The sequence below is a fragment of the Tachysurus vachellii genome, chromosome 2 (assembly GCF_030014155.1).
Source record: "Tachysurus vachellii isolate PV-2020 chromosome 2, HZAU_Pvac_v1, whole genome shotgun sequence".
Taxonomy (NCBI): domain Eukaryota; kingdom Metazoa; phylum Chordata; class Actinopteri; order Siluriformes; family Bagridae; genus Tachysurus; species Tachysurus vachellii.
The window spans coordinates 3,550,571-3,576,957 of NC_083461.1; the positions used below are offsets into that span (position 1 = coordinate 3,550,571).

The 26,387-nt window shown below is 38.5% G+C and overlaps 1 protein-coding gene across 1 annotated transcript in view; it reads right to left on the reverse strand.

The window, feature by feature from the left end:
- ablim2 (actin binding LIM protein family, member 2) overlaps positions 1 to 26,387 on the reverse strand; it is a 78,369-nt gene that overhangs the window by 897 nt on the left and 51,085 nt on the right. The window contains exons 11-21 of the mRNA XM_060893927.1: positions 26,330 to 26,362; positions 25,420 to 25,537; positions 23,817 to 24,017; positions 19,875 to 19,976; positions 12,988 to 13,031; positions 11,658 to 11,763; positions 11,280 to 11,338; positions 8,763 to 8,814; positions 8,621 to 8,628; positions 8,299 to 8,379; positions 1 to 4,233 (exon numbers count right to left, since the gene is read on the reverse strand). The exon at positions 1 to 4,233 is cut by the window's left edge and continues 897 nt beyond it. Coding sequence (XP_060749910.1) covers positions 4,120 to 4,233; positions 8,299 to 8,379; positions 8,621 to 8,628; positions 8,763 to 8,814; positions 11,280 to 11,338; positions 11,658 to 11,763; positions 12,988 to 13,031; positions 19,875 to 19,976; positions 23,817 to 24,017; positions 25,420 to 25,537; positions 26,330 to 26,362 — 918 coding nt within the window. The 3' untranslated portion in view covers positions 1 to 4,119. The remainder of the gene's footprint in view (positions 4,234 to 8,298; positions 8,380 to 8,620; positions 8,629 to 8,762; positions 8,815 to 11,279; positions 11,339 to 11,657; positions 11,764 to 12,987; positions 13,032 to 19,874; positions 19,977 to 23,816; positions 24,018 to 25,419; positions 25,538 to 26,329; positions 26,363 to 26,387) is intronic.

The following is a 26,387-nucleotide window of genomic DNA, read 5'->3' on the forward strand; positions in this document are numbered from 1 at the left end:
ATTTTTTTGCCAAAAAGTATTGTGTATTCACTCACAACGTTACACAAACATTACATGACTTATTCTATTGCTTTGCAGTAAAATATATTAAAAAGTCTAGATGAGGATATTGAACGATTTAAAGGAGTAGTCTGTAATATTCAGAGCCCTCTGCTGCTTAAGTGGTGAACTGCCTTTTATGAAAAAAAGAGGCACAAAGTACTGGTTTGGGTCTTATTTCAGGGACAAAAAAGTTAAAAGAGCAAAATAATAATAATAATAATAATAATAATTAATCATTATTATCTTTTTAAAACACTTGGCCAGCTATGTTAGTTAACAATGTTAAATTAAAATGCCCCTTGCAACCTGCCTTTTAAGGAAAAAAAGGGGGCGTGGCTGAGAAGCTCATCTTTGGAGCTAATTTCAGGGTCAGAAGAAAAGAAACACTAGTCTTGAAAAAGCCTCGAAAGCCGAGATCATTTTTAAAAGATACTATTGCAAATGTTATTTTTGCTAACGTTAGCTCTAAATGAATATGATGATTACAGGTCCAGACACATTTCTTACAACACGACAAACCGCACCTTTAAAAGACGATCCGTCTTTACAGGATTTAAATTTAACCACAAAGGCATTTGATAGAATGCAAGCTACAGTTTGACATTCATTTAGACATAAACGCTCATGCATACGCGATCAGGCGATTATTAGAGATCGTATTAAACAGTCCCTCGTTTCACACCCGCACGATTAAGGCTTTGTCGTAAACCAGGTTCATAAATGAATTTAAAGCGAAATTAACCACCCAGGTATGAAAGGATGCGTGAGAACAACACAGTCTGAACTTGTTATAATTTCATGTCAATTCATCAGCATCTCATGCTCTAGTTAGATATTTTCATATTGCACATACACAGATTGAATCAGAAACAGAGAACGAATCATGGAACCGCGTCTCAAATGCTTATTGGTTTATAGACTTGTCTATTAATTAATTAATTTATTTATTTATATAAAAATGTGTAAAGCTACAGAGGAAGGTAAACTTGGCATGTCTCTTTCTCCCATGATGACGTTTTTAAGGAGTTTTGCAGCAATAAGAGAGTAAAAAATATTCCTCACGTGTGATGCGGACGTTAGAGAATAAATCTGATCTGACATAATGTAAAGAAAGGAAAAAAAAAAGCTGCAGAGTTTAGCTTATTGATGCGTCCTTAACTCTTTACATCACAATCTCACAGTGAAGCCACTGGAACAGGAAGGAAGGAAGAAAAGAAAGTAAAGAAAGGCAGAAAGAGGGACAGAAGGGAGGGAGGAAGGAAGGGACGGAGGAAAGAAAGAAAGAGCTTTGTTAGATGATGTCTGAGTCACTGAACTTATGCTTGTAAGCAGCTAATACACATCAGTCAGTGTGATGAATATCTAACGGGAGGAGGAGTCACAGAGGTAAAGGAGGAGGAGTCACGGAGGTGAAGGAGGAGGGGTCACAAAGGAGGAGGAGGAGTCATGGAGGAGGAGTCATGGAGGAGGAGTCAGAGAAGTGAAGAAGGAGGAGTCACAGAGGTGAAGAAGAAGGAGTCACAGAGGTAAAGGAGGAGGAGTCACAGAGGTAAAGGAGAAGGGGTCACAGAGCAGGAATAGGAGGAGTCACAGACGTGGAGGAGTCACAGAACAGGAAGAGGATGGGTCATGGAGGAGGAGGAGGAGTCACAGAGGTGAAGGAGAAGGAGTCACAGAGGTAAAGGAGGAGGAGTTCCAGAGGTAAAGGAGGAGGAGTCACAGAGCAGGAAGAGGAGGGGTCATGGAGGAGGAGGAGTCACAGAGGTGAAGGAGGAGGAGTCCCAGATGTAAAGGAGGAGGAGTCACAAAGGAGGAGTCACAAAGGTGAAGGTGAAGAAGTCAGAGAGGTGAAGGAGGAGGAGTCACATATAGTCACCATCATTAAACCGTCAGTAAAACCAGTGTATTTAATAATTAATTTTCTGGTGTCCTTCTGGTGTTCTTTATTCTGTTCCTCCTTCACAGAAACGAACCAGTGTTATTTTAAGATTTAACGCACGCGACATTTTCATCATGTCCTTCATCACGTAGCCGCCATTTTCGGCTCTCTGGGAGCGTTTATGGAGTTTTGTGGGTTTTGTGGCTAATAATAAAATGCACATCTGTGCTGGGACGATGCATTCAATTCTCCTTCTCAGTGGCAATTTACAAGTTGTTATAAAGTCAGATTTCTTTTTATTTCTGTTAGCTAACAAGCTAGCCAGCTAACTAACAAGCGAGTATGTTGATCGATTTAAAGGTTAGACTTCAAGTGCAGCTTTGATCACAGTCGAGAAGACGACCGCGAGTGGATGAGCAGATAAACGGCGTTTCCTTTGGCTTTCCTTTGAGGTCAGAAAATAGACGGTGAGTCACGACCAACGAGTCGAAGGCAGAAGGAATTGGCGGCTTCTGAGTTTATGCTACATGTCCAAAGTTTTGTGTGGAGATTTTGTTTGTTGTTTTTTATTCCAGTTGACACTTTAATAATAAAAGTGACTCCACTTATTTAATCATTTCTCACTACTACTCAGTAAAAGGAAATAAATTGTCTGTCAGCCTGAGATTTTACTGAGGATCCAGGAGAAGGTCTAAGATCCGGATCAGAATTTTTTTTTTCCTCAAACAAACTAAAATCCATTTCAGAGAAACATTCTTCAGTTCACTGTTAATCATTTCTTAATTCTAGAGAACTCTATTCAAGTGGGATCTCCGTTGTTTGAAAGCCAATGTTGACATTTGAAATCACCAAAACAAACACGCCCCTAACCCAAATGGGTCCCACCCCTGTTTTGATAGCTCCGCCCCACACATACATACGTAACCCAGGCAACTATTATAGCGGAACCTGCTGGGGCGGCTGACCGAGGGTATATTTTTATCAGTAAATGAACCCAATGAGTAATACTACGGTAATACAGATGTGTTTTTGTAGTACTGTGTGTTGTACCGTGAAAGGTTTAGCTCCGTTTCACGCGGAAGGAGACGGTCAACACCTAGAACCCGAGGCAGAGGTAATGTTAGAGTCAGAGGTCGTACCGTTGCTGCCGAAACCATGGAAACAGAAGACTTGGAGCGTGTGCGCATGTTTCAGGCACCAAGACTTACAGTAACGCAAGTGAGTGTATTAATTGATTTAATATTCTGAACTTTAATTGATAGAAAGCCGTATTCTGTTAGTCCTACTTCTTACCTTATCGTAAGACTTTCTTCTCTTTCTTTCTTTGTTTTTATCCTCCATGTCAATGTTAAAACCGCTTTCTGCTAACGTCACACATGCGCACTGAACACTCTCTCCGCCCACATTGACAAGACACGCCCCTTTCTGCTCATTGGCTACATGTTTGTTTTGTTTGGAGGCCCGACTCGGTTTTCTGAAGCGTTTCTCAAACAACGGAGACCCCACCTTTAACTAACGTCTGATTTATAGACTTAAACTAGAATTACAAGACTAACTGGGAATATAGAATAAAACTCGTATGACTGCGTGTGTTAATCAGTGTTTACTGAAATGAACAAGATGGCAAGGCTTTTTTCTTAAGTTTATCTGGAAATACGGCAGATTTCATCAGTCGATCTTCTGAAATTCCCGTTAGATAATTCTGTAACGATTGTGACAGGAAAATGAAGAGAAAAAACCTACGATGAGGACTGGATAAAACGGGCATGAAGCGATTTCTATAGCAACCACACACACCTACAGACACACACACACAGTGTATAGACCCTTATTGCAGTTATCTGAACTGTGCAAGAGATCAGGGATCATGATCTTTCTCCATCACAACAGATATAACATGGCATTCGCACAGAAAGAAGCGAGCACGGCTAACACTGAGGTCGCGACGTGACGGCGTATAGAACACGCTCCTCCTTTCGTTATGACAGCAGGAACGTGGCGCAGTGGAATGGAAGCGCGTACATGGAGATGAACGTAGATATATTTTATATTATAGATTTATATATTTCACTCTCTCTCATCTCTGCATATATACGTAGACGGATTGAAGAGAAATTCTCCGTCTATCTTCTTTCTCGGTTCGCTCAGGGGCGGAGTCATCGCGGTGGTGTTGATGGGGTTGGAGGATGTGGTGGTGGTTAGAACAAGCGAGCTTTTTTCTTCAGATCATTTTTCTTCCACAGAGCCAAGCGGTCGAACTGCGCGATGGTCATCCCAAACACCTGGAAGAACTCTTCTGGAGACAGGTGTCTCTGAAAGGGAACAAAAAAGAGAACCAACAACAAGGATGAGTCAGAGTGTGGGCGTGGCCTGTCTAATTTTATTTAAATCGCATCTAATTTGAATAATTACTGTGAAACTGTGAAAAAAATCAAAGCAGATGTTGCCGTTGTTTGCGTACGTACAAAGAAAAGTGAACGATCAACCTTGTGAAAGTAAAGAGGGTCAGAAGAAGAGATGTGAATTCATAAGAGGAAGTGGAAATAATGTCTTATATCGTCGCTGTCGGGCGGAAACCTCGTATGTCCAAATTTGGTCAATTGCATATTTTTTCACATATCGATGCTATTGGTCAGTCCCCACGTGGGTCTGTTATTTTTACAAGTTATTAACCAATCTAAAGTCTTGAAAATAGCTTGAGCGCAAATCTCATAACTCCATTGGACACTTCAACTGTCCACCTCTTCCTCACTCCGTGGGAGAGCTTCACGTCATATTTCTCCTCAAGAAGAGTCGCAACGAATCAACACGTCTTCTGAGGTAAATGTCTTCAAAACTCTGGGCTCAAAGAAAAAAAAATCTTGACCCCCGCTAGTTCTGGTGCTCGTCTGAGGACAGGAATTTAGCACAAGAAAATCCACTGCAACGCGGACTAAACCCTGTGCACTGCAGATAAGGTACGGCGTTTTTTTAATTTCCTGAAAAATAACGGTTTTGGAGATACGAGGATTCCGTCTGACAGCGACGAGATATTATTCAAATAGAAAATTTGTTATTAATTTATTTGTTATTGAATTTATTTTAGTTATCTGCTAATTTGCATTTATTGACTGATCAGTAATCGTGTTGAATGTACACTGCCACCTAGTGGACGGATGTTTCAAACGTCTCATTATTACTTTGTGTTTCTAATACTCTACTTAACATTTTCCCAAATTTACGTGAATAATCTGGTAAAACTACACAAAACGCTCATTACGGGATTGAGCTAGTAACACATTCATCACAACAAATTCATTCATTCATTCATCTACATCCTGATTGGATAAATCCGGCGCGTGACCTCTTTAAATAACGGCTCGTCTCACGCTTTCACGTCGGTGAGGAAAAAAGTTCAGCTCTGTGCTTCAACACCCGAGCAGCTTCTGTTATCTTTCACAGCTTTCTCATCTTTTTTGCTCTTTTTAACTTTGTCCTGTAGTCGACCAGACGTTGGTTCCTCTGTATCAGACTTCAGTGTGTCGTATTTCCCCCTCGCTACGACACACACTTCTGTGATGTTCGGTGTTTAGTCTCCTGACTGTATCTACTGAGCCGTTTGTGTTAAGTGTCTCTGCGTCCTGGTTTTCACCTGATATCAGGTTTTCACTCGCTGTTCGGTTTCTGTCGCTAACAGCACGTCGTTTCACACTGAACACGTTCAGCACCGTGATGTTGAGTTAATTAACGCTGTTAAAGCCACTGATCCTGAATCAGAGCAGAGGTTCATAACCCTGGGGAAAAGCCGTGCTTCATAAAACCCTGCATCTACATTACACATGTGAAACCTTCCTCTACCCCGGGGGTAACAGTGAGGTGTAGAGCGATGAGAACCCGGGGGGAACAGTGAGGTGTAGAGCGACGAGAACCCGGGGGTAACAGTGAGGTGTAGAGCGACGAGAACCCGGGGGTAACAGCAGTGCACATGCTGATCAAATCCGACCTCATGAGCAGATAGTTTTACTTAAAGCATCTGCATGCAGTGAAATTCAGCCTGCATTAAAGAGTGGAACAGATGATGACATGAAGCACAGTGATGACGATTACAGCAGACTGTCCACACAACTCAACTCATAACGTACTGCAGACGTCCACTGCGTGTGTGTGTGTGTGTGTGTGGGTGTGTGTGTGGGTGGGTGTGTGTGTGGTTTTATAGCTCTCTGTCTCCATGAACAATGACATTTGGGGACATTTGGCTGCTCCACACAAAGGAAAGTACTTTTTTTTTCTTCAAAACATGCAGCTTTTATTAAAACAAAGCTGAAACAGCCAAAGAGACGTGTATTTTTTTATTTAACTACAGTAATGGACAAAATGGTAAAATGTGTGTGTGTGTGTGTGTGTGTGTGTGTTTTTTCACGCTGTGGGTGAATACCAAAGACGTCAGTGTTACTGGATGTTCACAGGATCTGAAGCATCAGAGTTTTTTGTTAGAGTTTGTCAACTGGCTCCAGGCCGCAGGAGGTAGAATAACAGACGCATGGGGCTTTTATGGACCTCTAGAAAGATGGTGAAATGATGATGCTTTGGTAAATTCTCATCAGGATAACGTCAGCATTTCTCCTGAGAGGATGACTGTACTGTATTCTCTCTGACACGAACAAAAAAAAATGATCTGCACTCTTTTAGAGGACGTTTTTATTTTTCTTCTCTTTTTAATTCACAGTACGTCCTGTAAAGGATGAAAAAAAACGCAGGAAATCCACCGGATTATCGACTAGAGAGAGAAGGAGGATTAACCAAACAGAATCCCTTTCTCTCTCCGATATTGAGAAGATACAGTATACTGTACCGTCTAATGCACTGATAATGACCGGCTATTATAAAGAACAGGAAACAGGAAGTAATGTCGATGACCAGAGATCGCTTCTCTGGACTGTTTCAGGGAAATTTCCAGAAACTAAACCTATCCAGAAGCTTTAGTACACACAGTCTGATTTCACCTGCGTATATTCTTTACTGTGTACAGTATATTCTTTACTGTGTATATTCTTTACTGTGTACAGTATATTCTTTACTGTGTACAGTATATTCTTTACTGTGTATATTCTTTACTGTGTACAGTATATTCTTTACTGTGTATATTCTTTACTGTGTATATTACTGTGTATATTCTTTACTGTGTACAGTATATTCTTTACTGCGTATATTCTTTACTGTGTACAGTATATTCTTTACTGTGTATATTCTTTACTGTGTACAGTATATTCTTTACTGTGTATATTCTTTACTGTGTATATTACTGTGTATATTCTTTACTGTGTACAGTATATTCTTTACTGCGTATATTCTTTACTGTGTATATTCTTTACTGTGTACAGTATATTCTTTACTGTGTATATTCTTTACTGTGTATATTACTGTGTATATTCTTTACTGTGTACAGTATATTCTTTACTGCGTATATTCTTTACTGTGTACAGTATATTCTTTACTGTGTATATTCTTTACTGTGTACAGTATATTCTTTACTGTGTATATTCTTTACTGTGTATATTCTTTACTGTGTATATTCTTTACTGTGTACAGTATATTCTTTACTGTGTACAGTATATTCTTTACTGCGTATATTCTTTACTGTGTATATTCTTTACTGTGTATATTCTTTACTGTGTACAGTATATTCTTTACTGCGTATATTCTTTACTGTGTATATTCTTTACTGTGTATATTCTTTACTGTGTACAGTATATTCTTTACTGTGTACAGTATATTCTTTACTGCGTATATTCTTTACTGTGTATATTCTTTACTGTGTATATTCTTTACTGTGTACAGTATATTCTTTACTGTGTATATTCTTTACTGTGTATATTCTTTACTGTGTACAGTATATTCTTTACTGTGTATATTCTTTACTGTGTACAGTATATTCTTTACTGTGTACAGTATATTCTTTACTGTGTATATTCTTTACTGTGTACAGTATATTCTTTACTGTGTATATTCTTTACTGTGTACAGTATATTCTTTACTGTGTACAGTATATTCTTTACTGTGTACAGTATATTCTTTACTGCGTATATTCTTTAGAGTGTACAGTATATTCTTTACTGCGTATATTCTTTACTGTGTACAGTATATTCTTTACTGTGTACAGTATATTCTTTACTGTGTATATTCTTTACTGTGTACAGTATATTCTTTACTGTGTATATTCTTTACTGTGTATATTCTTTACTGTGTACAGTATATTCTTTACTGTGTACAGTATATTCTTTACTGTGTATATTCTTTATAAAATCTTTCTATTCGTCTTCTTTCGAGCCGATGGAAAGACCCAGGTGCCTGAGAAGGAAGTGTTTATCTGTGTCTCTGCAGTATGAGTGTAATTGTACCTCCAGCCTGGTGCGGTCTATATCACGTGGCAGCTTCACTCTGACTCTGTGTGTCACCGCCAGCATGTCGTACGGATACACCTTCACACACACACACACACACACACACACACACACACACACACACACACACACACACACTACTGTTTAATAACTCGACACTAATATCTACCCTTTGCTTCGACGTGCGTTAAAATGCCACGATGTACATTTTATATGCATTTGTATAGCATTTTAACGACGTGACAATTTTCCCAGCAGTTTTTTCAGAAATACATCAGTTCCAGACATAAATAAAAGAATATAAAAAAATCAAACTCACCTTGTACTCTGAGAAAGGAAGAGAGGATTGAGAAGGAACAGAGGACGAGAGAGAGAAACAAAATTCAGTCAATCTGACAGGTAATTCACATAAAAGAGCAGAATCATTACAAATAATCCACAGTATTTGATATTAATCGTACCTCTCATCGCACCCCAGGTGGAGTCGTGTTCATCCTCTCCGAGATCAGCTGCCTAGAGGGAAAAACAATGAAAGACATCAATTAAATGCAACATACCGCAAACTAACTGTGTGACAATAAAACAGACAGAGGGTGCCAATACTTTTTCAACACATGCTGTATAGGTCCTACACATCTGGAATGACCTCTCTAAAAAATGTTTATATTTGAAGGAATAAAATGTTGAAAAGGAAGGAGAATGAAATGTGTGGTTTAATGAGATGGAGTGTAAAGCGTGTGTGCGATGCTGCCACCTGGTGGACAACACGCAATACCTCCGTCACAACGTTGTGTGATGAACAAGAGTCAAAAAGTGTTTTATTCATTTTAAATGACAGCAATATGCCGATCGTTATAACAATCAATTAGTTCATGTTCAACTGATTAATCGATCGATTAATTAATTGACTGATTAATTGATTCATTAAGTATAACATAAGTAATGGCATTTTTATTCTTTTAAGGTTTGTAAAACACTTAAAAATCAGATTTGTTCCTGTTCTCTCTGAGGTTATAGCAGCTGGTAGGAGTTGTGGTAGCCTAGAGGTTAAGGTGTAGGGCTACCAATCGGAAGGTTGTGAGTTCGATTCCGACGTCCACCAAGCTGCCACTGCTGGGCCCCTGAGCAAGGCCCTTAACCCTTAATTGCTCAGTTGTATAAAAATGAGATAAAATGTAAGTCGCTCTGGATATAAGAGCGTCTGCTAAATGCTGTAAATGTAAATCTATAAACTGAGAGTCTTTCCTTGACCAGCCGCTTTTTATCCTCTCTTGAAAAGAGAAAGAAAAATGCAAATGCAAAACGTAAACTGTCCTGAAGATCTCCATCCGTCAGCCCATTTTCTGTAGCACTCATCCAGCACGGGGTCACAGGCAACACGGGGTACGAGGCAGGGGTCACACAGGACAGAGAAAACCAGAGAACCCTGAGGAAACCCCTGAAGCCATAGGGAGAACCTCTAGAACATTCTGAATTCTGGGGTTTCTAAACTTAAACACTGGAGACTCCTTCTGTAAATGTACACAGTGTAGACTGTACAAGTCCCCGTGAATGAGCCGTTACTACGGAAACAAAGCGACGTGCCGCGGCGCTGCTATCTGAGAGACCAGGAGCGTAATAAAGACTGACTCCGTGTCTCTGTTGATCTTATTTCCTCGATATTAATAAAGCAGCTTTGTCTTCTGTGAGCTGAATGCAGTCAAACATGATTCTGTAACATGGAGGAACTACATCATCAGTCCGACCGAGTTAGAGTCTCTGTCCTGATCCACATGTGTGATTAATGTACAGCGTCCTTGTCCTCACAGCTGGAGGAGATTCATAACCAAAGATGAGTCATCACGACTGACACAAAGGGAACGAGTGCAGATGTTACACCCCAAACACACACATGGAGATAGAGAGAACGAGAGCGAGAGAGAGAGAGAGAGAGAGAGAGAGAGAGAGAGAGAGAGAGAGAGAGAGAGATTGCAGACAGATGTAGAAGCTGGATATTTAGATATATAGATAACACACTTCACACTACACATTATGTCTCACATCTCTCACCTCAAGACTCACATCTCATCTGTCTCACATCATTTCCCACATCTCACTTCATGTCGCACTTCTCACATCTCCACTTATGTCTCACATCTCACCTGTCGCACATCTCACATCATGTCCCACATCTCACCTTATGTCTCACATCTCACCTCACATCTCACACCTCACCTCATGTCTCATAAATCACACTTCCCCGTATGTCTCTCACCTCATGTCTCACATCTCACCTCATATCTCATGTCTCACAAATCACATCTCGCACCTCACCTCATGTCTCACATCTCACACCTCACCTCATGTCTCACATCTCACACCTCACCTCATGTCTCACATCTCACACCTCACCTCATGTCTCACATCTCACACCTCACCTCATGTCTCACACCTCACCTCATGTCTCACACCTCATGTTTTACAAATCACACCTCATGTCTCACACCATATCATATCTCAGACCACACCTGACCTCTCATCTCATACCATGTCTCACACCTCACATCTCATATCTCACCTCATGTCTCACAAATCACATCTCGCACCTCACCTCATGTCTCACATCTCACACCTCACCTCATGTCTCACATCTCACCTCATATCTCATGTCTCACACCTCACATCTCGCACCTCACCTCACCTCATGTCTCACATCTCACACCTCACCTCATGTCTCACACCTCACCTCATGTCTCACACCTCACACCTCACCTCATGTCTCACACCTCATGTTTTACAAATCACACCTCATGTCTCACACCATATCATATCTCAGACCACACCTGACCTCTCATCTCATACCATGTCTCACACCTCACACCTCACCTCATGTCTCACACCTCACATCTCACAAATCACACCTCATGTCTCACACATCACACCTCACTCCTCACACAGCAGGAGAAGGGATTGTATGACCATCTGGAAGTGAACTTTACCTTGTAGATGCCATTATGTCCGTAGCCTGGGAGTGAAGCAGACTTGTTGTAGGGGAAATCTGTAACAGATATGAGAATTTACTTTGTATATCAGACGTGTACAAGGAATCAAATTAGAGTCGCTGCGTCTCTACCATCGGACAGTTGGACATCACTGCGGATTAATTCTAACAAACAGCCAAAAGAAAAAAATCTGTGAACTGGACACAGTGTTAAACTACAGTAGGACTGTGAGTATTTTGGCGTTTTTCCTTTTGAAAATTAAACCATTACCGTGTTTGAATCGTTCAGACTGATTAATCTCACCTCACAGACACTGAACACGTGCTGGGTTTAAGATGCTAAAGCTAAAGGAAGAGCTGAACGCTGGTCACTCACTGGGCTGAGACATGTCTGTGGGCAGGCTGTGTGTGGACGTCCTGGGGTCCATGTCCGGGGACTGTCCATCACTCTCACTCTTTAGAAGCGTCCAACTCATCCTGGTCTACAGACACCAACAACACAGACATCAGAGCACAGATTTACACAAAAAAGGATGGAAATATATATAGAGATCTTTTCATTTTGTCTTGAATAATGTACTGAAATTTTAGCTTTAATATTTAAAGCTTTAATATTTCAAGAAAAATCCTAATATCACGATAAACAGTTCTGATATTCGGAGTAAAAATATATAACATACATTTTCAAGAAATTAAGCATAATATTTAGGTTTTTTTTTTTTTTTTTTAAACCGTGATATTATAAATAAAAACTTACATTTTTACATTAAAAATAATGTCATAATATTACAAGAATATTACAGTCACAATATTTAGAGAATAAATTCCTAAGAAATATCTTGAGAAATAATCGTAAATATTTTGAGAATAAAATCATAATATTCAGAGAACAAGTTGTAATATCTGTAAAAATTAAATAAATAAAATAAATAAATAAATAAATAAAAAGGCGTATGATAATGTATAGAAAAAAAAATCATGAAAAAATTCAGAATATCTGATATGTTTTTATTTCACATTCCTTTCTAATCTAAAACAGTTATAGATATTATTTAGATTATTTATATTATTGACAGCAACTTGAGTGAAATGTCACATCTTTAAAATAACTAATATGAATTTCAGAGTTTATTAGTATTTGCTTTCGTCCCTTTTTGCTTTAAAGAGTTCGTGTAAAATGTAACGAACAAATCCGACGTCATGTCGTCTGATCACACGCTACGACAGCAGAGATTAGACACGAGGGAAATCTGAGTTTTTGTATAAAGTGGACAGAATCAATCAGTACAATATAATATCATTTATATATGAAGCTAGAAATCCTGATACGATATTAAAATTCTTTCTTTTTTCTTTTTTTTTGAGTATTTTCTAAAAATTGTGTTTGTTTATTATAATAATAAAAATCTTTGTCTTTAAATAATAAAAGTCTTTGAAGCTAGAAATCCTGAATATTAAATATAAAACATAATACAATATAATATTAAAATTCTTTTTTTATTATTATTTTTCTTTTTTTTGTAAAAATTGTGTTTGTTTATTATAATGATAAAAATCAGTCTTTGTAACATGTATGTTTGTGTAACTATTTAATAATAATAATAATAATAATAATAATAATAATTATAATAATAATAATAATAATAATAATAATAATAATAATAATAATAATAATAATAATAATAATACACAAACAGATATCATACCTTTCTGTCCACATCATCTCCGTCTTGCCAGGAAGTTCTGGATGCTGTTAAAAAGAAATATTTGAAATACACCAATCAGAATTCTACAATAAATTAATAAATTAGTCTTGCGTTAAAACAGGAAACGCAGCATGCAACGTGCTTCACAATAAATTACGAGAAAATAAAATGAAATTAAAATGTCAGCTAAGAATCATCTACAGCACCGATCTCCAAAAATCACAAAGGAAAACATAAAAACACATTTCAGGAGAACTAAAAAAAATGCACAAAAAATACAATAATTAAATTGTAGAAATGACTAAAAAATGCAATCGGATGACTGATAAAATGAGCAAAACACCACAGGGATCTACACACAAGTCGTACAATCGGTCACACAGACGTCTTCCGCTGAGCGGCCGAAGCCACTAGCATGAGTCACACACAGAAACTAAAACACACTGTCCAAGATCACAGCACATCAGAACGAGAAAGAGAGATGATGGATGGATGAAGCAGTGGAAAGAAAGAACAAGACAAAAAAGACAAAAAAAATTTGATATAGCATGTTTCCATATCAGAGCCGACGGTTCGTCAGTCAAATAAATCAAATAACCTGCTGTTAAAGGTGGGGTCTCCGTTGTTTGAGAAACGCTTCAGAAAACTGCGTTGGGCCGCCAAGCAAAACAAAAACAAAACTAACGTGTAGCCAATGAGCAGAAAGGGGCGTGTCTTGTCAATATGGGCGGAGAGAGTGTTCAGTGTGCATGTGTGACATTAGCAGAAAGCGGTTTTAACATTGACATGGAGGATAAAAACAAAGAAAGAAAGAGAAGAAAGACTTACGATAAGGTAAGAAGTAGGACGTGTTAATATAGGATCAGCTTTCCAGCGCTGGAGAGAACTGAAGGAGCAGGAAGTTGGTCACATATTCACAGATTGGAGTTTCCTGAGTCAATAACTCCTGAGCTAAACACTGTTACTACACAAATAACACCTCTTTTCTATCGTAGTAATGTAGAGACGCAGCTACAACCGTGTTTTGTGTAGTAACAGTGTTTAGCTCAGGAGTTATTGACTCGGGAAACTCCAATCTGTGAATATGTGACCAACTTTACTTAAGACGCCGAGGCGCTTTTTTCCTTCTCGATAGGTGAGTAACGTTGGTTTTGTTTTGTTACACAGAACTAATATATGTCTTTGTCCTTTACATGATTATGTTTGTGTGTCATTTTTGCTTGTTTGTTTATCTGCAATCGTATTGTTCTTCCCTTCAGCTGTGATAAAGACACATTTCTTTCTGTTAGTTGCCTGGGTTACGTACGTATGTGTGGGCGGAGCTATCGATACAGGGGTGGGGCCCATTTGAGTTAGGGGCGTGTTTGTTTTGGTGATTTCAAATGTCAATATTGGCTTTCAAACAACGGAGACCCCACCTTTAAAGTTCCTCGGACGTGGAATGATGTGTTTAAAAAACAGCTGTGAGCAGTTCTGACACAACTCATGCTCAACCAATCACAGCTCATATGCAAATCGTTAAATAAACGTTGTGATGAAGAGATGAAGAAAATCGGTTCGGTTGTTATCGGTTGCTTCCAACAAGTTTAGCTGCTAATCAAGAATTCGATCAGAAAATAACAAAAATGATCAAAGTAAAAGAAATCCACGTGCTCTCCGGCTACGTAGAAACGTACAAATAAACAAATTCATGTCTATTTTTATAAACTAAACTTATTCAATAAACAAAGACGAATGGAACGTTTATCATTTTATAGTTTGTAGAACGTCTGGAAAACGAGTCGAGTCGTCTTGTCACTTCACTCCTCTTAAAGACAAAAAAAAAATAATCATGTCAGCGAGCTTGAATTCGTTCTGTTCTAGAAAATTCTGACCAATCAGGATCCAGGATCTGACGATGCTATTTCTAGCACAGAGGATGATAAAGACGTGTTCTGGGTACTCGGCGACCTTCAAGGCAAACACTTTGCTAACAAACCGCAGCGCAGTCTGAAATGGAAACCCCAGGAACAAAAAACAAATTGTCACCCGTTACCATGGCAACGAGATACCATGATAGCACCGGCGTCATGCGACAGAACATGCACAGAGAGATGGTTATACCATGCAGATTGGACTGTACCATGCTGTTTGTAGATAGGGGGTTTTCTATAGATATTATCTTTGGCTTTATTATCTGAAATGGAAGACAGAGAGAAAGCATGACAGGTGCAGAGATGATAGAGGGAGAGAGAGAGAGAGAGAGAGAGAGAGAGAGAGAAGAAAACATGAAAAAAAGAAGCATGAGTTAGGAGTTACTGAAGGATGGACTGAAGTCAGGAGAGCAGAAGAGCAGCGAAGAACATCTGTCGCTGTATTAGAGCGAAACTTCAGACTCCTTGAGATGCAGAAATGATCGCGATTAGCATGCGACAATGAAATATTTGCTAGCTTCGTTTTAGCTCATTCATTAAACTTAGTACACAGTAAGATTGCAGTAAGGATTGATTTAAGGAACAGCCAAAAATGTATTCTTTCTCGTCATGCACATGGAGTAAATCTGCTAAGTAAAAAAAATAAAGAAGCTGTCGTCCTGAAACCCGCAGCATTGGACCACTTCCACTCGGTAGTCCAGCACCTTAACCTACCACCTTAACCTACCACCTAGTCTACCACATCCCCTTCTCTCGATGGTATTCATCAAAGATCCATCAAAGACATAGATGACGTTCTTTATAAATGAAGCGAGAAAAAGTCAGAGATTATTTCCTGCCGTGATCCAAAACCCAGTGGAACACAGCGTGGTGTTACGGAGAAACTTTACCTCTGACTCTGGAGACTCCTTCCAGAAACCAGGTCCCTTACACAGAATCTCACCTTATAATCCGGTAACATACAGCCTTGTCGGAAGGAGCCGTTACTATAGAAACAACGACGTGCGCGTTGATGTTCTTGAAACTGTATTAGCACCTTCTGACCAATCAGAATCCAGACTTCAACAGGATATGAAATGATGATACTGTATAAAGAACAGCAGAGTAATCTGAGCTTATGATTATAATTTCGGATGAATTATTTCTTGACTGCGATAATTGACTCCAGTCTGCTGAAGTAAATGAAACAGCGATTCGATTAAATAAAGGTTAACGAGCGCTGACAAAACACAGCCCCAAACAAAAGACACAGAAAATCCCTCAAAAGCCAGAGGATAAATGGAGACAGTGAAACGGAGCTGGCGTTTAATTCTTTAATAATTGACGCAGCATGTTGGTCTCTTTGGTCCATTTCATCTTAAAACCTCACTTTACTTTCAGCTCCACTGCTTCCAAACAACTGGAGAGCGTTTCAGGAAAAATGATTCATTTTTAACAGGAGTGTATGTGTGTGTGTGTGTGTGTGTGTGTGTGTTGTTTCAGCATCTGCCTGCGCTGGAAACAAAAGACATCATTAAAAAAAAATAAAAAATTGGGGGAAAACTACAACAGAACAAAACCACATGAACCCGACGGTTCGTTTCCCAGAGCCCTCGGTAACAGTGACAGTTACACGCCTTCGTGCCGCTCAGAGCAGTAAATACAACCATAAATGAGAAATATATTACGGCTCGGACTTCAAACACAGCTTACGAGCGCGCTTCTTCTCATGAGACGCCCGTAAGACCGCTCTGTCGAGACTCCGCTCTAAACCCAGCTATAAACCCACGATACCTCACTTTTTTTGGTGGTAATACAGAAACAAAAACAACTGACTGAAAAAAATTCTGAAAGGTTATGCCAACTGGTTGCATAAGTATGTACACCCCTTGGTGTAACCTTACTTGTCCGTAGTGTTAATTTCGTCACCTATTTTTAATTTAGTCTTAGTCTTAGTCTTGTGCCAAATGTCCTTGTTAGTTTTAGTCATATTTAGTCATTCACATATCTTTTTTTGTTGGTCAAGTTTTAGTCGACTAAAAGTCTCGTCATTTTAGTCTAGTTTTAGTAAAAAAATTGTAGTCTTTTTTAAAATAACACATTATTACTGAGATTATTACTGATAAACATTTCAGTAAAAAAAGTGTTTCACATCTCAAACATTGGTTAAATGTCATAATTACTGACAAAATACACTTGTTGAATGATTTTTGTTGAATGCAAATGTTAAACGTGTCTGGTTTTTAATTTCTGATTTAGGAGACACATTCATAAATGATGAACCTGTTCTGAAGAGTATTTTATTTTAACCAACACAACTCAAAAGCTGCGGCCCGACAGACTCCGACTGACAACTTAAGTTACAAAGGGTTTTAAAACTGTTTTGGTCGCCTTGTGTCTCATGTTTCTGTTCAAATCAGAAATAAAATAAATAAACTCAGAAAAACGGAAAAGAATAGTCCTACTTTACTGTGGGCCTAGAATACAACCTATTTACAGTCCGCGAATCACAAAAGTATCAGTGAGAAGTTGAGAACACACGTTTAAACAGTGCAGACACTCGAACTTGACCGCACATCACATTTTTTACTTTATTGATACTGCTTTTAATCGTAATGCAAAGACCGGTCATCGGGACATAAGCTGTCATGTACAATAAAAGAGCCTGCTCAGTGACAGGAAATATAATTTAACACAAAAAAGCTGCCTAGACCAGGGGTGGACTTGCGCTCGGGACTATTTATTTATTTATTTATTTATTTTTAGCAGCGTGTGGACGAATTGTTTCTACGCACACACTAAACAGCGCGAAGCCACGAACTCGTTGTGAATATTTTAAAGGCGTAACAGCTGATGAAAAAGCAGAGACAATTGTAGACGTAAATGAAGAGAGATTTTATCTGTTTTTATTTTATACAAAACATTTTCGTCTCGTCTTTTTTCGTCAACAATAATGCATGTTAATTTAGTCTTAGTCAGCGTTTTTGGACAGCGGTGCAGTCTCGTCATCGTCTCGTCTTAGTCATGAAAAAAAAAAAGGTTGTTGACAAACATATTTCGTCTCGTCTCGTCTGACGAATTTAACACTACTTGCTCCACATTTCCACAGGTCTACGGCAGGATTCAGATCCAGGCTCTCAATCAGAGTCAATCAGAGGCCTGCAGCTTTATTACCACAAAAGATCTATGGCACTATCTATGATTCCCTCTATCCTGCTATCCTGTATAGAGCATCATCTCCAGCAGAACAGAAGCACATCTATACCATGATGCTCCCACCACCATGCTTCACTGTGGACCCTTGAATGGTGATGATTCCAAATATATCTTTCAGAATTATTTAAAAGGTTAAATCTTAGTCTCAGCAGAACGTAACACATTTTGTCACATGGTCTGGAGAGTTAGTTGAACTTCTTCTAGCTCGGCTTCCGTCTACGAGAAGAAAACATGAAGAATACGAGAGATCTGTTCTCATAAGGTGTCTCAGCAGCCTCGTCCATGAGGCTCCATTTTCTCTGTGTTGATGAGCTACAAGTGAGACAGACCATTTCTCCAGCCATCACATGAAAACATGAAGAAAATCCTACAGCTTTTTTTTTTTGGATAATTGTGATTGGTTCCTTCTCAGCATAGTCACATACCCTATTATAAAAGGGTGTACATACTTATGCAACCAGGTTATTCTAAACTTTCTTGCTTTCATCAAAAAATCATCAACACCATCAGAATCTAGATCACATTAACGGTGGAAAATATATTCTTCTGATATGGTTCTTGATCTCGCTTTCGTTTTTGTTACGTCACAATTTGTGTCTTTTTTTATTTTTGTTACTGTAATTTATCCAGGACGCAGCTTCACATTTTCAGTCTCATTTCTTCTGTATTTCTCTCGTTCATTTTCTCCACAGACTTTTCCGAAAATGTGTCAAAGGAGTTTAAAGCAGCTGTGAGATGAATCATAACCTCAGGAAAAGGATTAGATAAAAAAAAAAAAAAAAAAAAAAAAAAAAAAGCAAAACAAAGGGCAAAGGTTGAAAAATTGTACTTATTGTCTTTTACAAGGCAATTAAACACTATGTTTAAAAAAAAAAAAAAAAATGCTGTGATGATTATTCTCACATGAGATCGCAATCCTGGGACTAAAGCCCCGTTCACACTGCAGGTAAAAGTGGCCCAAATCTGATTTTTTTGGGGTCAAGTGACCAGGTCAGACTTCTTCAGGAGTAGTGTGAACACTCAAATCTAGCCCAGATCTGATTTTTTCAAATCAGATTCAGACCACTTCCATATGTGGTTCTGAATCAGACCCAAATCTGATTTTTTTCCAATGTGGCCACAGTGTGAACAACCGAGGCGGATTTGATGCGACTTTTACGTCAATCTACATCGACATTCGTCACAATTATGCGCCGGCGAGTTCGCACACAAACGTGACTACGCCTACAAAATGGATCAAATAATCAAAAGTTGCTCTCGACATCTGAACATTTTCAAAACACTGCGTCTCTGTGCTGCCATTACACAAACATTTAGAAAGAAAAGCGAACATGCTTACTTCCTCCATAACCTCGCCAACTTTAGCACAACGGCGTGCTGCGTGTGACGTCATTGTTATTGTTCGTTTGCACATGCGGGTCGGTTCGAAACAGCAAACAGTTCACACTGGTATCTGATACAGGCCACATTTTAAAAGGTAATGTGAACAGACAAACAAAAAAATCAGATCTGAGCAAAATATCCGAATTGAGCATTAAGACTTGCAGTGTGAACGTGCCTTAAATGTAATCCTGGGATTTTTATTTCTGACGTTTCACACTGTAACTAAACTCTGACACTGGAGACTCCTTAAGAGTTTGCGTTTAAAATGTCATAAAATCATAATCCTAAGCGTTAGAAAAACAATCTGTTCAGATTATTGATAAAAGAAAGTAAGCCGTTATTAGAATTATTACATACTGTATGACGATAATGAGAACAGGAAGTGATGCAGCTTACCTGGGATGTGGAAATGCTTGGGTGCAGCCACGTAGGAGGAGGACGGAGATTTGCTGTCGGAGTAGGTGGAGAGGCTTGGGGTACTACGACCACTTTCGCTACCTCCAGAGGGGGCAGGCAGGTGAGGGCAGATAAACACACACGGGGGAGATGGGGGGGGGATGCGAGAGAGCAGAGTTACGTTGTGTCACTTCATAACGTTTAAATCATTAACACACTCGCATCTCATGACGCAACCCGCTAAAGCTAAAGCACCTGAAGGTCAAACCAGAGCAATAAATACAAAACTAAACGATTTAACTTCAATAATTCCAATTTTATTTTAATCCACAAGAATTTAGAAGGCCAAGTCCATTTTTCGGCTCGGATCAAAACCCGGACGGTTTGTTTCCCAGCCCTGCTTTAGAAGCTTCAGGGATTAGTCACAGAGAGACGTTTTATAAACCCCCTGTGACCACAGACTAGAAGAATGCAGAGTGTTGTTAGCTTTAGCAGGCTGGATCATGAGGTCATGAGGAAGGAAGCAATTTTTAGAAAGAATAGAGGAACAGAAAAACAAGAAGGAGAGAGAAAGACACGAAGAGAGAGAGAGAGAGAGAGAGAGAGAGAGAGAGAGAGAGAGAGAGAGAGAGAGAGAGAGAGAGAGAGTGTGTGTGTATATACAATACTGTTTGTAATAGCATGTGGATCTTGGCTTGAAAGAGCTGGCACACTTTCACTCTCTCTCTCTGACACACACACACACACAGATAATAAACACTTCTGCACCGCACACACATGCACAACATGAAGAATGCTGTTAGTAAAAGGACGGTCGATATCATCGTCCTCCAAATTCAGGAGACAAAATCAGACCTTTATTTGTCTTAAATAGTTGAATCCATGATTCCATGATGACTCATGATGACTCCAGTAATTCAGCTAGTCAAGACAGAAGGAACATAAAAGTGCAGCACGGTGGTGGAAGCATCGTGATCTGCAGCTGCTTTTACACACACATTACAGGAGCATTAAATCAGTCCAGGAACTGAATCTGGAGATAAGAAGCCAAAGCAGCAGAAGAACACAACTAGTCCTTGAATGCAGTAGATCCTGATTCGTGTCCAAGAATCAAAATTTTTATTAAAAAAAAAACAAAGGTTTCTTCATCATATCAGTGTTTTTCCTCACCATCTTCACCTCAGACTTGATCATTAAGGATAAAGTTAATAGTAGATAAATAGTCATTAAATTTTAATCTTTAACACATTTATTCTGTTTCTATTCTTCTGTAAATCTGCTTTGGGACAATGTCCATTGTTAAAAGCTCTAGACAAATAAAATGAATTAAAATGGCATTAAATCCTCCAGAATGAATGCCATTTGAATTCATTTTATTTGTCTAGAGCTTTTCAGACCTTTATTTCTCTCGACAGAAACAAACAAAACCGAACCGCAGTGTTCCTCATAACCACTGAGTACCTGCCAAGATTTTGTCATTTGTGGTGTCTGGATACTTTACTTTTTTAGTACTTTTTTCTTTGTTATGGATGTTTAATTTGTTGAAATGTTTCCATGCAGCTGATTTTTTCCCCTTACTGTCAACCACAAAGCTAAGCTAATGGTCTCAAAACATTCTTCATCCATCGTGTCTTCTAAGCCTGAACATCAAGACGTGACGAGAGAACGCCGCTAATCTGAGATTGGTCGAAATGTAGAAAGGGGTGGGGCTTAAAAATTGGTCGAAATGTAGAAACGGGCAGGGCTTAAAAGAAATATAATTTCAGGAGATTATTTCTGATTCATGTCCATTGATTTATCTGAGAGAAAAAGTGTTAAAAATCACGCTAACTTTACTAACTTTATCGAGGTCAAACATATACATGTACGTTTTTATCACATTCATCAACAGGAAAAAAAGGGAACGCTTCATTTTTTTTATTTTTATTTTTTTGCTTATGAGTTTTACTTTTTTGTCATAGTTTGAAGTTCAAAGTCAAAACATCTTCTGTGTGTTAATTCAAAGTGGATATACAATATTCCCTGAAAGTATATTTAAAAAAAATAAAGTATCTGAATATTTATTTCCTTCACTGTATAACATGTGCATGCACCAGGTGAATAAATCTGATCTGAACTCCAGTCCCTACTGAACAGCAAGTTAGCCCAAGTGGCTCCAAGCCCAATAAATGTTCTATAAGTAAAGAAAAAAAACACACAACACACACAACGCACTGCTCGCTGAAAGATGTGACTCAACCCTGAATCAAACAGAATCCAGAGCTCAGTTCACAATGTCCTTTAATCAACAAGCGAGACCTTGATTTTATCCCTGGAGCGATCGTGTGTCCTGAATAATCCCTTTCCCAAATCTGTAGGACAAGCGACGGTTACAGCATGAGACACACCTATTTAACCGAGAAAGAGTCTGACATGTCTGATTAGAGATTAGACAAAACACGTCGGTTAGCGACGAAGCGACAACACGAAATAAAAGGCAGGTGCAGGTAAAGAATGTTCACACATCAGGTGCAATCCGACAACACTGACAAGCACAGGTACAGCAGCACAATCGCATCATGACACACGACACATCGGTGTGTGTTTTCACGTTTTGGATCATTCTAAATGCAGTCTGTGTACTCAACACAACAGAACACAACACAACGTATACCACACACACACACACACACACACACACACATTACTACCATGCAACATCACACTTGTGCATGATGGTGAACAGTCTGTACACACACCAGATCTGCCAACCCTGAAGAGTAAAAGAGAAAAAACTAAATTTCAATCACGACTCGGAAAAAATGTTTACACGTAGCTGAGTTTTTTTTGCTGTCGATCACAAAGACAGACATCAGAAAAAAAACTGCGTTCTGATCACCGTTATCACTAAAAACGGTTCAGTGGCTAAAAAGATTTGATCATGACTAATCTGTCTGATCTAAAGTGAGTCAGGACTCTGTTGTTCTTTCAGTGTGGTTTAGACATGTGTTTGTCCCTCTGTTGAGAATCTTACACTGAATTTTAGTGTTGAAGAGAAATCTGAGCCGATTATTAGATGAACAAACACTCGGAGCTTCTCAGAGAGCAGAAATGGGTTTGATATCAACATTTACTCTGAACATACAAACATCTGTGTGGAGAAAAATAAATTTTTGTTTTTCTCAGAACTTTTCTGTGAATCTATCAGCTCTAGTATTGTAGAGAAAAACAGAAATAGTGATGAAACGCTAGAAAGTCCTGAGTGTCTACTTTCATATGAGCTTCATATTAACACCACTGTAGAGTGAGACATGAGAAAGACGTTCAACCATCTACATGAACAATAACAATAACAACAACTCTGTTTTTAGTTAATGGTCTTCTAAGCATGGACATCGAGACATGATGAGGTCAGCTTGTGATGAGTTCAAAACGCATTTGTACATGTCAATCGTTTCAGATTTACACCCCGATTGTCTCGTCTGAGGTAAAAAAAGAAAAGAGAAGATGTGTAATCACTTACAATATCAGCGCAGTTAAGGTTGGCAGGTCCAAGACACGATATCAACAAGCAGAAACAAACCGAACGGTCCACGGAGTGAACCTTGAGGTACACCTACAATCCCACAGGACTGGATTACACTAATAAGACATGAAAGGACCAAAAGGTCCAGGGATTTACCATAAGGAGGCAAATTGAGATGCAGGTCTGTCCTAGGTCTAGATTCAGACTCCTGGTCTTGTTTGAATTGTGTCTCATTTCCTGTTTAGGGAAGGCGGGCGAAGGACAAGGTAGTAGTATGTGTAGAATCTCAGTGTTTGTGTTTTAAACAAATAGAGCAGTGATATTTGACACTCATTAGTGTTCAGCAGTGAGAGCACATATGAATCCATGCATAGCGTGACATTAGTCAGTTTTAGCGAGCGCACGAGCGCACAAGGCCTGCAGGTTGAGCCGTGTACCTCTGAAGTACGGGATATAGTTGTGTTGTTGGAGCATGGCCAGGGTGGTGGGGTTCAGGAAAGGAGTCTGTGGGGTATTTCTACCTCCACTACTGCAGTACAAGGGCAGGGAGGAGGAGTCTCTGGGAATACCCTGGCCGGAATATCGACCAACCCTGGCGTTCCCAGGTTGGGGAGTGAACCTAGGGGTCTCATATTGTTCTGAGTCCAGACAGGAGGAAGGAAATGCATCAGTGTGTTTTTACCATGTGTGATTATATATATATATGTATATATATATATGATGTGTATTTGGCCTACGTTCACATAAGCACATTAAGGTGACACAAAACTTGTTTTCCTCTTTTACACCTGCGCTAAATTCAGATCTGAACCCGGATCCGATCCTGTAGCTGCTACATGGTCATGTGACATGAATTACAACGCTCAGATTGGAACACGTGTGTCTTTATCCTTTTGGGTCTGTATCAAACCCTGGGGTTCTGAACTTGGCCATATGTTCTCTTCCCATAAAAGGCCTCCATGTGGACTTATTAGAGAGCGATGAATTTGAGTTTTTATATTAAAACTCTTTTAGAATTATATAAACAAGTATGAAAGATGAAATGGGTGCCATTACTTTTGGAGTTTTATCTAACACTGGGAGGTGTTTAGAAACGACTTGTTTCTGAACGAAGTATTTTAGAAAATGTCAAAAAGGTGAAATCATTCAAAGTGCAGCGATGAAACATTAGAGGAAGTTTTACTGTCATCTAAACTGCAGACAATTTACTCAGAACACAATGATGTGGTTTATAATAAATATATACTGTGTTTAAACTGGCTGCATTTTCTGTCTACATTTATTATTAATGATCTTAAAAATAATAAAAAGGGGAAAGAAAGAAAGAAAGAAAGAAAGAAAGAAAGAAAGAAAGAAAGAAAGAAAGAAAGAAAGAAAGAAAAAGAAAAAAAATGGAGAAAAGTAATAAATCTAGAAATAAATAAAGAAATAAATCTATGGACATGTTTTAAATAAATCTACACTGGGTTTCAGTTTTCTGAACTGTTTTGTATAAATTTGTAAATAATAATAATAACAACAATAAATAATAATAATAATAATAATAATAATAAATAAATAAATAAATAAATGTAATAATAATAATAATAATAATAATAATAATAATAAATAAATACATAAATAAATAAATGTAATAATAATAATAATAATAATAATAATAATAATAATAATAATAATAATAATAATAAATGGCTGTAAAGAGAAGTGTGGACTCTGAGATCCTCACTGGATTATTTCTGGTAAACTCTGGATCTAAACTAAGGCTCATTTTGGGTATAAAGGGAGATGTTTAAGGCTGAGGACAGATCTGTTCCCTGTCAGAGAGCACCAGAGGACGCCAGTGTGCTGACCATGATGGAGAGATCTCACTGAGGAACTTAAGACTGAGCTGTGACCTGAGCGTGAAGGTACACTGTAGCCTTGTGTTTACCATGTATGTGAAAAGAAAAGTAACACTGACACATAAGGTTCCTATAGAGAGGTAAAGGTCATAAAAAAACATGTGACGAGGAAATAAAGAGTAATAAATACTGTAAGTACCTTGTCTGCTGTAGGTTTGAGGCGAGCGGGACGGCGTGTAGCGACCGTAACCACCCAGAGAACTGTTCGAGCTGGGGCTGGAGGGCCGTCTCTGACGCGGTGACCTATCCCCATCACCCTAAAGAAAGAAAGAAAGAAAGAAAGAAAGAAAGAAAGAAAGAAAGAAAGAAAGAAAGAAAGAAATAAGGAAAGAAATAAAGAAAGAAAGAAAGAAAGAAAGAAAGAAAGAAAGAAAGAAAGAAAGAAAGAAAGAAAGAAAGAAAGAAAAATGGAGAAAAGAAATAAAGAAAGAAAAATGGAGAAAAGAAATAAAGAAAGAAAAGTATTAGAGAAAAAAAAAGAAAGAAAGAAAGAAAGAAAGAAAGAAAGAAAGAAAGAAAGAAAGAAGGAAGGAAAGAAAGAAAGAAAGAAAGAAAGAAAGAAAGAAAGAAAGAAAGAAAGAAAAAATGGAGAAAAGAAATAAAGAAAGAAAAGTATTGGAGAAAAGAAAGAAAGAAAGAAAGAAAGAAAGAAAGAAAGAAAGAAAGAAATAAGGAAAGAAAGAAAGAAAGAAAGAAAGAAAGAAAGAAAGAAAGAAAGAAAGAAAGAAAGAAAAATGGAGAAAAGAAATAAAGAAAGAAAAATGGAGAAAAGAAATAAAGAAAGAAAAGTATTAGAGAAAAAAAAGAAAGAAAGAAAGAAAGAAAGAAAGAAAGAAGGAAAGAAAGAAAGAAAGAAAGAAAGAAAGAAAGAAAGAAAAAATGGAGAAAAGAAATAAAGAAAGAAAGAACAATGAATTAGAGAAAAAAAAGAAAGAAAGTCTCATATGTGAGAGATGAACAATGCTACAGTTCAGTGCTGTGACACATGAAGTAATGACACCTGGGGCCCCTGACACACCTGGGGCCCCTCAGGTGAGCGGTTACTGTACCTCAGTCGGAGTCGGGGTGAGGAACTGCGGGGACTGTGAATGGAAACAGAAGCAGGGA